The following is a 13260-nucleotide window of genomic DNA, read 5'->3' on the forward strand; positions in this document are numbered from 1 at the left end:
TCACCATTACATTTTCAGGTGATGTGTTACTCAAGAAAAGCAATTGATAACACCAATTACCATATGATAAGATAAATAATCTTACTACAAATCCCAAAATACAAGTGAAAAGGACATCTCATTACCTGTCTAATTAACAAATTATAGAGCGGGTCATAATATCTAGTGCTAGCAGATAACAGGAACGTCTCCACTGTTGTTGTAACCGATAAAACGGCCAAATGGGGAAAATATTATTACATAAAAATATAAAGAGTTAATATGTGTAACATAGAGATAAATTCTATAAAGCAATAAATCAGCAATTCACAGAGGAAGATACAAAATAGCCAGCTGAAGAAAACTGGAAAAAATGGTCACAATATTTTGCATTTATGGAACATGCTTGCAATATCTACAATTGTAAAGGTACATAAAAGCTAAACCTTGGAGTTCCTGGCATGGCTCAGAAGTAACAAACCCAACTAGTATCCATGAGGACACAGATTTGTTCCCTGGCTCTGTTCAGTGGGTTAAGGATCCAAGTTGCCATGAACTGTGGTGTAGGTCACAGACGTGGCTTGGATCCCACGATGCTGTGGCTGTGGTGTAGGCCAGCAACCAGAGATCTGATTCAACCCCTAGCCTGGAAACTAGATTTGACCTCCATATGCCAATAGTGTGGCCATAAAAAGACAAAAAAAAAAAAACTAACATATATCAGGCACTGTTTCTCATGTATCAGGGACTGTTCCACGTGTGTAACATGTAATAACTTACATATTCTTCATTGAATCTTATGGCATAGATACTATGATCATCTTCATTTAACAGAAGACTAAGACAAAAAGAGGTTAAATACCTCTCTTGGTCATTATCACACAAGTAATTAATGATAGAACTGAGATTCAAATTTAGGCAGACTGGCTTCAAAATCCTTTCTTTCAACAATTAAACTATAGTCATACCAGTTCATATCAAAAATGTACATTCCAATAATTTACTGAAAAAAGTTATTCTTTTCAACAAATAGTGCAGGAAGAATTGGATATACATATGCAAAAAAAAAAAAGTCCTAAAATAAAACCTCACACTTCAAATAAAAATTAAATGAAAATGGGTCATGTAAAATGTAAAAACATAAAACTTTGGGGATATGGGAGAAAAATCTTCATGATGTTAGAGTTAGGCAATGAGTTGTTAGCTGCATCATCAAAAGTATGATCTATAAAGAAAAAATTGATAAATTGGATTTTATCAAAATTTCAAACTTTGATCTACAAAAAGCGCTCTTAAAATCAAAATTCAAACTATAGGCTGGGTGAAAATATGTGCAAATCACATATCTGACAAATAGCTTACATCAAGAGTATATTTTAAAATTCTCAAAACTTAACAGTAAGAAAAGAAACATTTCAGTTTTTTTAATGGGCAAAAGATTTGAGATACTTCACCAAAGAAGATATACGGATGGCAAAGTACCAGAAAGATGTTCAATGTCATTAGCCACTAGGGAAATGCTGATTAAAACCGTGTGAGACACCACTACACCCTATTAGAAAGGCCCAAAAAAAGAAAAAAAGAAAAGCAAACAAGCAAACGACAACAACAAAAACCTGATAATACCAAGTGCTAGCTAGAGTATATAGTAGTTGTAACTCAGTCACTGCTGGTGTTAATGTATAATGGATAGTCCAGTCACTGTGGACAATGGTTTAATCGTTTTTTATAAAGTTAAATGTACATTTACCACACCACAAAGCAACTCAACTTCTATGTATTTACCCACAGAAATGAAATTTTATGTTCATACAGTGAATGTTTATAGCAGCTCCATTTATTTATAGTCTCCCCAAAATGGAGAAGCCCAAATGTCCTCCAATAGACAAAGACTTAAACAAGCTATGGTACATCCAAACACTGGAATACTACTCAGAAATAAAAAACAATGAATACTTTCAACAACATGGCATTATGCTGAGTAAGAGAAACCAACATAAAAGGGCCACATACTATATGAATGCATTTATAAAATATTCTGTAAAATGTAAGTCTACAAGGATGAAGAGCCAGGGATTAGGAGTGGGAAAGATTTGGCTACAAAAGGGCAGCACAAAAAAGATTTTGGAGGACAATGTAATTGTTTTATATTCTAATGCGGTGGCAGATGTATAAAAATATTTATTCATTAAAACTTATAAAGCCATACACATACCAAAAATTAACTATATATTAATTTTTTTTAATTACGATAAAAATGTACCTTCTATAATTACCAGTAAAAATACACAAAGATGTGGCAAGGATATTCATTGCAGCCTACAGCCCCAATGGCAATCAAAACAAATGAATAGAAGGCTAAAAAAATGATGATTGATACATTTAATTGAATATAAGTTTGCATAGAGATATATCATGGATATATTAAGTGAAGAAAACAAGATACAGAACAGTATGTTTAATCCCATTTTTGTCAAAATATTGAGAAACAACTAGAAGTCATGCACAAACCTGTTAATAGTGGTACTTCTGGCTAAAGAAATTGCCATGCTTTGGAATCAGGGGAGGGGTGAGGAAGAGAGAGGATAATCACTTATTGCTTTACATATTTAGTATTGTATTTCTTTTGTCATTTATTTTTTGTTTTGATTTCTTTTTCCTTTTTAAATTTTGTTTGTTTTTTTATTTTTTGTTCTTTTGCAATTTTCAAAAGGATTTTTCTTTATTACAAAAGCACACACAACTAATCAATCTAATGGCAATGTTCTAATTATTGACATGTCTATCTCCTTCCTTGGACTGTGAGCTCTCTGAAGAAAGGGAGTTTGTTTTGTATATTTTCAGCTCCCAGTACCAAGCACTGTGTTTGAGTGACTGCATATTTTTAATACATTTAAGTTGAATTGGAAGAATTTAACAGTAATCAATCCTAAACCTAGGTGCTAATTTCTGTGAATTACTAATTGCCTGCCACTATCAAGAGGATAGAAGAATAGTTACGAGCTTTGGTCTTAAAGCTCTCTCATTTTCCTTGTCTGTAAAATGGGAGACTAACATCTAAACCATTGACCTTTGTGTAAGGGCTAGTTGTATTAGCCTGGCACAAAGCCAGTTTGATCAAGTGAAGCTGTATGAAATGATGGTCTGTGTTATCTCCAGAAGAAGGGATTTTATTTATTTTTTTTTTAATTTTAAGTCATCTTGGACTGAAGTCACCCACAGAAGGAAGAACCGCTAATGGCTTTGTGTCCTGCTGTGTGACTACCCTCCCACACACTTCAAACCCCAGGAGCAGGAAACAGGCTGATCATGAGCCAGAGAAGATTCCCCGTGTTTTCTTCAAACAATCCTTTGATTCTTGCCCCTTTTCTTACAGGACTGACCTTAACAGGAAACCCATTCCCTGCACATGCAAGTGATTCTAGAAAAGCAGTTTCACAACCAGCTTGGTGGTATGGAGGTAGCCTTGGAGAGGTCAAGCACTCCTCAGAGATGGACACAAGCCATCAATCCATGCGCTGTGCCTGCTGACCCTGGAGAAGACCACTGACCTAAACCAAAAGCCTACCTGCTGTGTCCCTGAACCACAGAACTCTCCGTTACACTTTCTTCATTGTCTTTAAAACTGAGTCTGCGTAGAGCCTATTAAAAATACAGTTCCTCAAATGGGTAATTTGGTCCTAACTGTACAGCACAGGGAACTGTGTACAGTCTCTTCGGTTAGAACATGATAGAAGATATAGGGAAAAAGAGAATGTATGTGTGTGTGTATATATAGAGAGAGAGAGAAAGAGAAAGAGAGCTGGGTTTCTTCTCCATACAGCAGAAATTGAAGGAACATTGTAAATCAACTACAGCTTAATAAAGAAAATTTTAAATACAGTTCCTATACTTTCCTTCTCTTTACTATAGGGCAGGGCAGTAGCTCTACATTCTGCAACATCAGGTCTCTCTGGGACTTACCAATGGCGTCATGATCTTAACTCAGTAGTGAAAGAGAGCTCAGAGACCCTCTAGCCTACCTTCATTTAGTTTGGGAATTCCTTTTGTACAATTCTGGAATCTATTGTCCTCCAGGTATTACATGAACTATTTATTTCTGTGACTGGAAGTCTTCTATTTGGGAAGCAGTTTGTCTGGTTATATTCCCTCCCCTCCATCCAACAACAACAACATAAAATCCTGTATACTTCTGACCTGTAGATACATTTTCCAGGTGGAATTCCAACTACACATGTGTCAGTTTTCCCCTTATCAAACTGCAGGCCTAAATGTCTTGAGGTGCTAATCTACGTGTCTTCATGAAAAGAGGGTTCCTGAGTGTCATAGTTAGTTAGTGTCATCTCCTTGGGCCCCTGGCAGCCCTCACATTTATTCCAGTGTCAGTGACTTCATTCCAAACACACTAGGAACTCCTTGGAAGGAATCATCCTTGGAATTTTTGCATGAGCCATACTCCTTACCTATATTGATGAGCCTCCTCCTGTGCTTCTTTTATTTCCACGTTCAGCTGACTAACTCTTGCTTAGCCTCCAAGGCTTAGCTCATGCTCTCCCACACCCTGGGAAGCCTCTCAGATGCCACAGGGAGGGGGCTGTGTCTTTCAGACTGCATGGATACAGTGTCTGTAGGCATGGCAGTGTGACAGGCCAGGATCCTATACACAGCAGCTGCCTGGGAGTTTATCACTAACGGCTTAGGAAAACAGCTCCTCCTTTATCTTCCCAAGCAGACAATCTAAGTTCTACTTAGACTTCTGGCAGCAAGAAGACTGTCTGTGCACTAACTTGAGTGAAAGCAGTCCGAAAACATAAAAGCCAAGAGGCATTCTCATTAAGTATTTGAGTAAGATACTCTGGGCATGGGCTGGGTCCATTTTCAAATCAAATTTAGTACCAGATGTAAATGTCATGGAGTAAGAGTCTCATTTTCTATGACCAAGCCATGCTTTGGTTCTTCTCTTCATTTTGACAAGGGATGCCCCTCCTCCAGCTGCTCCCTAACTCCTTCCATCCATCTCTGGAGCCACGGAGGCCACCCATGTCCCACTGGGTTCAGCTACCCAGGGGCCTCAGAGGAGATAGGAGAGTGGAAGGCAATTGTGATCAGGGTATTTATGATCCCAGCTCCCTCTCCACCAAGCTATCTCCAGAAGCCGCAGCTTGGTGGACACTCTTCTCTTGCCATGGCTCTATCTGCATACAAGAGCCACTCCATTTCCTTGCACCTTCAGGTCTACACATGTTTCAGGCTTCCCTCATGTTTTAGTTGTTGCCTTTATATAAATGAAAAATTCTTACTGTACAGCACAGGGAACTATATCCAGTCTCTTGGGATAGAACATGATGGAGGATAATATGAGAAAAAGAATGTATGTGTATATGTGACTGGGTCACTTGCTGTATAGCAGAAATTGGCACAACATTGTAAATCAACTATACTTTTACAAAAATTAAAAATAAATAAATGAAATTTCCTGCTGATATCTGAGAACTAAAACAGATAAAAAGCCATGCTTTGTGCGCCCTGGCAGGGAGACAGGAGCCCAGCTTTGTACCTGCTCCCCCAACCTTGAAGCAGTCTCTTAGGCACCTCCCTAGAGCTGCTGTTTCTTTAAGGAGCACAGTTTGCAAATCACTGTTATCAAGTATTTGTTTGTTCTTACAAAACAGAAAGAGACTCAAAGATTTTGAAACCAAACTTATTCACCAAAGGGGAAATGTGGTAGTGCTGAGAGATGAATTACAGGGTTGGGATTGACATATACAAACTATTATATATGGAATAGTTGGGTAACGGGGACCTACTGTATAGCACAGGGAAATTTAATCAGTACTGTGTGGTAATATGAGAAAAAAATCTGAAAAGGAATGAATATGAGTTACATATAACTGATTTATTTTGTTGTATGCCTGAGACTAACACAACTTTGTGAGTCAACTATATTCCAATAAATGTTTTTAAAGTATTTGCTAGTTGTATTTATCAATAGCAGTGTCAAAAACACATAAATAATTCCCAAAATTATTAACCATTACATAAGAGCTATAACTCATTAAGTACCTTAGACCTTTCAGATTCTTTAAATGCATTGTTTTACTTCATTCTCACAATGAACATATGAATTAGTCATTTATATCTCATATCACAGATGAGGAAACTGACTTAGACAAAATAAGCAACAATGATGACTAAATGAGATCCTAAATGTAAAACATCCGGAGCAGTGTTAGAACTATGTCTTCCTTTTTCCCAAGAGAGAACATGATTTTTCATATGTCCTGTTTGACTGAATATCCATTTGCCTTAGTACCTTGATCATCCTGGTGGGAAATGGCTAAGTTATGAATCTATGTCCAAATCTAGTTCTCTAGTTCCAACCTCTTCCCAGCTGTAAAACATGTTATGAAAAGGCCTCCTGGTCACCTAGGTAGGCATCTCAAATGCTATATGTCTAGAATGAACTCAGCTTCTTCTCTCTTCACCTTCTCTCTCTCCTTATCTCTTAAGCTTCCACCTTTCCAATCACAAAAGCTTGAAAACTCTGAGTTATTGTCAACTGCCGCTCCTTCACTAATTATATCCAATCACCATATTCTGCCCATTCCAGCTCAGTATTATCTCTCACATTCAATCACATTCGACTACTTTTCACAATCTCATTCTCTCTCACTTGAACTATAGCAAAATTTTAGTGCCATTGTCTGTCTCTTTAGCCCCAGACACTACAGGCTTTCCTTTCCTAGCCATTGAAGGATGCCCTTCCCTACATATATTTATCTGTTCAAGTCCAATTTCTTATAAGATTCAGCTCAATAGTACTAAGAATTCATGTTCTATTATTTTGCACAATTCAAAAAATAAAGTTCAAATTTGAAGACTGTTGTAACTGAAATGAATTAAAGAAAATAATTTAAGATACTCCAAATGTGAGGTGGTAATTTAATTAACAATATCATGAAATAGAAATATATATATATATTTGCTTTTTAGGGCCACACCTGCAGCTTATGGAGGTTCACAGGCTAGGGATCAAATTAGAGCTGCTGCTGCTAGCCTACACCACAGCCACATAAGATCCAAGCTGCGTCTGCGACCTATATCATAGCTCATGGCAACACCAGATCCTTAACCCACTGAGTGAGGCCAGGCATCGAATCTGCAGCCTCATGGTTCCTAGTCAGATTCCTCTTCCCCTGTGCCACGACAGGAATGCCAAAATATATATCTTAATAATGAAGTCTGGATCTCAGATTTAAAGTGACATCTGATAGCACTTTTGATGTACCTTCTCGATGTTTCCCACTAAAGACAACAACAACAAAAAGGAAGAATTGCAACTATACAGTGCTAATCTAGATTGTCAACTTATTGTCAGCCACAAAGGCCAATGGAGTTAGACTGAAAAAAAAAAAAAAAAAGGATTTTCATTATTAAAATATTTTAATGTCAAAAAAATGCCTCTTAAAAATATATACTGTGGGGGTTCCCGTCGTGGCTCAGTGGTTAAGGAATCCGACTAGGAACCAAGAGGTTGCAGGTTCAATCCCTGGCCTTGCTCAGTGGGTTAAGGACCCGGCGTTGCCATGAGCTGTGGTGTAGGTTGCAGACGCAGCTTGGATCTTATGTTGCTGTGGCTCTGGCATAGGCCAGTGGCTACAGCTCCAATTCAACCCCTAGCCTGGGAACCTCCATATGCCACGGGAGCGGCCCTCAAAAAGGCAAAAAGACAAAAAAAAAAATATATATATATATACTGTATATATATATATAATATATATACTGTGAAAAGTAACTTGGATATTAAATTCAATATTAAGGTAGCAAAAGGAAAAGGAAGGAGAGAGAAAGTTAGCAGGTGCTGAGCTCCTCACTGATACAGTGATGTTCAAAATGTGTTTCACTATTTATTATTATAAATACAGAAGTGTGTCTTTGAAAAATGTAAAGGTAACTACTTAAAAAATAGGATGTATACATCAAAATGACTAGAGAAGATAAATGTAAACAATATGTAGGCTAAGTAAGCAAAATACAGGAAAAAATAAAAGATGAAAAGGAAACAGCAAGAAAGTATAAAAAAGCAAAGCATAAAACAGTAGTCAGAAGCTAAGATTAAACATATCATTTGTGATTTAAAGAAAATGTTTAAAATCACCTATACTCTCAAAAACAAATGAAATTTTCCAAGCTGATGCTTAAAACAAAATGTTGAAAACAGATGTATAGGCAAAGAACTTATCAATGAAAAGGAAAAAAAAAAAAAGAATGGTGAAAAAGAAGAAAACAAAGGTAATAATATTAGTTTCAGATAAGTGGAATTCAAGATAGAAGGCATGAAATGGGACAAAAATCTATCATATATGTTGACAGAAAGTAAAGTCCATAATGAAAGTATAGCGGTCATGCACCATTGCACTCTAAATCACATAGAATCAAATAGATAAAGAAAAAACTGGTAAAAGCAAAAGGAATGTGAGGGAAGTACAATAGTTCTGGGAGACAGTATCATACGCTCTCATGTTTACTGATGAAGTAGATTAAAGTCAACTACAATTCAAGAATAATTAGGCATATATGTAGTGATATATGTATTTTTTAGATATATTAACTCTGTACATTAAAATACAGAATTTGCTTTCTTTTTTTTCCCCAATCATTCACGCAGTACTTACCAAAACTGAGTAGATCCCAAGGAGCAATGCATTTAAAGGAGAGTTCTAAAAGATGAGTTGGCAAGGTAAAAATTCTGTATACATGAAACAACTCTTGACAAGCCTTTAAATCAGCCATGAAGGATAATATGGAAGAATATCATCTATCCATAAATATAATAGCTAGATTTTCCTTCAGCACTGGAATGGATCACTGTTGTTTTGGATGAGAACCAGACAAAGCAGTTGGCTGGTATTCAGGAACCAGATGGCACAAAGAGTGTTTTCCTCCAAGAACAGGGGTCACAACTAGAGCATGAGAAGCCACCGAACAGGGACCTAGCTGTCTATAAAGTGGAAGGGGAAGTGAAATTACCTGCACTATTTTATATTTGTAGGTCTTTTAGACCAAGCACATGTAGTTGAACTTGCCTGACTTAAATAAGTTTGGCAGGCTCAGAGGTGATATTCAAAATATTTAGCAACCTGGGCCAATGAAATTAATATTGACACTGGTCTGAGTACCTGAAAAGGTTCGGAAAGACCCTGATGGACCAGACTTTAACCCTTTAGTTGCTGAATTGTTGGGCAGTCTAGAGATCCTGAGGGAGGGACCTGGGCAGCCTAGGTAGAAGTTCAAGAGGAAATTAAGGGATTCAAGCAGCAGTTATTTACCAAGTAACACAGAATTATCTCACTCTTCTGACAGTCAGGCCAGAGGAATAAGTACAACACAGTGGAATAATAGCCCTGCCATAATTTATGCTATCCTAAACACACACACACACACACACACACACACACACACACACACACACTTGAGTGAAGTCCAACAAAAGAAAAGTGCCTGTACAAGAATCCTTAATCACACAAAACAGTCCCACACTACACACAAAAAATCAAGTTTAACAACACAGCACTTGAACAATAAAAAAAGAAAATCCCTTAAAGATCATAAAACAGTCTTCTAAATAATTACTAATTCTCAAAAAAAAAAACCCATAACTAAAAAAGACATGATTTGTAGAAAATAAAAGATAAAAACCCTACTTGCAAAACCACTACAATGAGTCCAAAACTGCTTTTGGAGATAAATTTATAGATTTAAATACTTTTATTTTTAATGAATAGTTTTTTTTTTAAATCCAAGAACTCTACTCAGGAAACATTTGCAGAAGAACTAATAAGACTTAAGAAAGTTAAGGAGAAAGAAAAAAAGCTAAATAAGAGTATTAATAAACTTAAAAATAGAAAAATGGGAATTCTAAGAGCTGGTCCTTGGTGTGGGTAAAATTTAAAATAGAAAGCCTCTGAAATCTATTTAGAAACTAAAACCAAGAGTAAAACAAGAGGTATAACAGGTCTTGTGGAAAAGATGCTTTAGATAATAACAAAATCCCATGTATAATTTTTTGCTAATAAATTTGAAAAAATATATTAAATGATTAGGAAATACAGATTCCTGAAGTTAAACTTTAAAAGTATAAAACCTGGATTATCTCATCAAAAATTCACAGGGCTAGATGGCTTTGCTAATGAGTTTATGTATTATAAAAATTTTTTCAGTAAGAAAGCTACCAATTCTTTTAAGCTAGTATAATCCTGTTACCTAACATAAAATAAATAGCTGAGAAAAGATAACTACTTCTTATCTCACTTGTGAAAAAGTAAAAAAAATCCCAAATAAAATATTAGCAAATCAGTTCAATAGTTTTTATTAAAGGAATCATCTTCTAGAGATACTATGGGTTTATCCCCAGAAGGCAAACATAGTTTATTATATCTCAATTGAACTAGTGTATCACTTAATTAATATTTAACAGCCCAACAAGAAATGCATAGGACCTATATGAAAATATCTATGAGATTTTTCTAAGAGATAAAAAAGATTTAAAGACATGGAAAGATGTTCTATCACTTTCAGTAGAAAAACAGAATGTTGGAAAGATGATAACTCTTTCTAAATTAATTCATAAATTCAACATAAACCCATCTGGTAATAGAAAAGTGAAGAAGAAAAGAGAAAGGCCAAGCAGTACAGGCAGCTGAGAGGACTTTAAAAAACAGCTATGTCTGATACTCAATACCCTTGGTGAAGCTGTTCACATTGCCACAGTATAAACCCCATCTTTGTCTTGGCTCAGGAGTTAAGTACATTGTACCCACAAATGCATTATCTGTGTGCCTCTGTGATTGACTCTATGTGTCTATCTCTACTTATGTGTCTGTTTGCCTGCAGAAAAAAATATTGCCATTCTTATTTTTAATTAAAGTACAAGGCTGAGGAACTTGGCAAGGTTGACACCAAGTTCAACAGAGACCACACAGGCAGAAGTGAGAAAGGGAGGGCACACATTAAATTAAATCAAAACCAAAGCCAGAACTCAGTGTAGGAGGTAACGATGGGATGTACGTGAACTGGGAATTCACAGAAGAAACCTGGAGGAGAGAGTTTGAATTCTCCAGGGAGAGATATCAGATTCAGTCTTATCTAGAAAATGTTAACAGTGGCTATCTCTGGATGGTGGTATTGTATACACAAAATTAAAAGATAAATATTTTAAAAATTGAATTCTTTGGAAGGAAAGTAAGTGGCTTGTGCTGTACACACTAAGCCTTGGGTTTACAGTAGTGTCCATCAATGTGGTGAGGTGTCAAAGCTGTCTTCCATGCCTCCAGGTGCCCTGTGCAGGGCTATACCTATCTCAGAACAGATCACAGTGCAGCAGAGGGCCAGAAAGTTTAGCTTGGCTGAGCAGCAGAGTGATGCAGTGTGAAGTCATAGGCCAGGGAATCAAGACACCTTGTGTTTGAACCCCAGATCTGCCACATATCACTTATGCAATACAGGGCCATATACAAGTTTCAATAGCTTTGTGGCTGGGGCTGGCCATCTGTAAGGTGGAGGTCATGAAAATTACCTCTAAGCATTTCACTGAGGATGGGTAAATGTATGTACCTAAATAGCTAGGGGAAAACTTTTGAAAATGTTATGAATGATGTATGTGGCTAATAGTGGAACAGTCAATAAATGGTGATGATGATGATGATGATGATTTATGATTCTCTAAAGCTCTGAGACTAATGAAGAGAAAATGGGGTTTGCTCCCCTGCAAAGTAGTTACAACTTTACCCCCTGGAGTGTGACCTTGCTTGCAGGGCTGATCAAAGGGAAACGCTAATATTTTTAGTATCATTTTCATCTTAAACCTAGAGGAAATGAGGTCCAGAGAGTTAGCTGAGTGCTACCCAGGACAATAAAAATGCAGTAGGACAATGATCCTTTTAAAAATGTACTTCACATCCTTTTTGACCCTTTTTTCTATGTAGAAAACCAGAGAAGCAATACAAACATGGGCAAGAAATGAGCTCAGCATAATCTGTCTCTGGAAACTTGGAACTGCATCCCTTCCAAATTCTGGCCTTCTAGGCTCAACAAAAGCTAAAGCTTCCATTCTCTTAATTTGTTAGCTCTTCCAGTGGACTTGACTTCAAGTAGAGGCCATAAAGTTTTATTTATTTACTGCTTTTTAGGGCCACACTGCAGCATACGGAGGTTCCCAGGCTAGGGGTCCAATCGGAGCTACAGCTGCCAGCCTATGCGACATGAGATCCTAGCCACATGTGCGACCTACACCACAGCTCACAGCAACGCCAGATCCTTAACCCATGGAGAGATCAGGGATCGAACCCACAACCTCATGGTTCCTAGTCAGATTCATTTCCACTATGCCACGACAGGGATTCCAGAGGCCATAAAATTTTAAATTGTGTCTTCTTTAATATGAAATCTGACTCCTAAGAATGAGACAGACATGTGTTCTACAATCTGAAGTCCAAAATCCAGGGGATTCACAATTTTAACATGTGACTAATCTGCCAAAGCCCAAGTTTCAAAGAGAATTTTTGACTCTCCTACTTTTAGCTTCTAAAGCACTGTTAAACTGATTTTAGGTCTCCAATTATATAATGTAGAGTGTATTCAAAGGAAGCCAGAATATTTGTTCCTTTGCGTGTATTTGAAATTAAAATTTGATTGCCAAGGTCTGTGGAGCTAATTTCAAAATTTTAACATTTGAAAGGGAACAACACTTAAATGTCAACTTAGAAGAAAATAACTGCACACATTTAATAGTTTCCCCAGCACTTGAAGAACTTCAGGTTTAAAAGCAGTAAATCTCACAGATGATGATACTCCAACTCAAGCATATATAATATTAATATCAATAGAATAACAGTTCACATTGAAAATCAGCTATACTTTAATTTTAAAAAGTACAGTAATAGGTCATTCACCCAAACCTCTGCTCTCCAGCAAACAAGCTTTACCATATCCCTGACAAAAATCAATGTCATAAAGTTCATTACTTCAGATGCATCCCCTTTACTCCTAGGGAATTTCTCAAACCTACAATTAATGCCTTACCAGCCTTTACATACAGGCATGATTATCTGGTTTCCAGTCCAGCAAATAAGAGCAGCAAATCAGCTTTTCACAGCTCATACTTCAATTTAAAAAACTGTATTGATCACTCTGGTGTACAGCAGAAATTGACAGAACACTGTAAATCAACTATAATAGAAAAAATAAAAATCTTAAAAAAAATGAGAAAACAAAGAACTGTAC

At 36.7% G+C, this 13260-nt stretch overlaps 1 protein-coding gene across 7 annotated transcripts in view; it reads right to left on the bottom strand.

The window, feature by feature from the left end:
- TEK (TEK receptor tyrosine kinase) overlaps positions 1–13260 on the bottom strand; it is a 114118-nt gene that overhangs the window by 82428 nt on the left and 18430 nt on the right. For 2 of the 7 annotated variants that reach the window (XM_013993491.2, XM_021062680.1), the window contains exon 1: positions 8655–8911. The exons of 3 other annotated variants lie outside the window; for them this stretch is intronic. In XM_013993491.2, the coding sequence (XP_013848945.2) occupies positions 8655–8772 (118 nt within the window). In that variant the 5' untranslated portion in view covers positions 8773–8911. Of the gene's footprint in view, positions 1–8654; positions 8912–13260 lie in introns of those variants that run through there. 2 more of the 7 variants (XM_021062658.1, XM_021062647.1) reach the window with 1 other exon arrangement.

This window comes from Sus scrofa, chromosome 1 (genome assembly GCF_000003025.6).
Source record: "Sus scrofa isolate TJ Tabasco breed Duroc chromosome 1, Sscrofa11.1, whole genome shotgun sequence".
NCBI classification, from domain to species: domain Eukaryota; kingdom Metazoa; phylum Chordata; class Mammalia; order Artiodactyla; family Suidae; genus Sus; species Sus scrofa.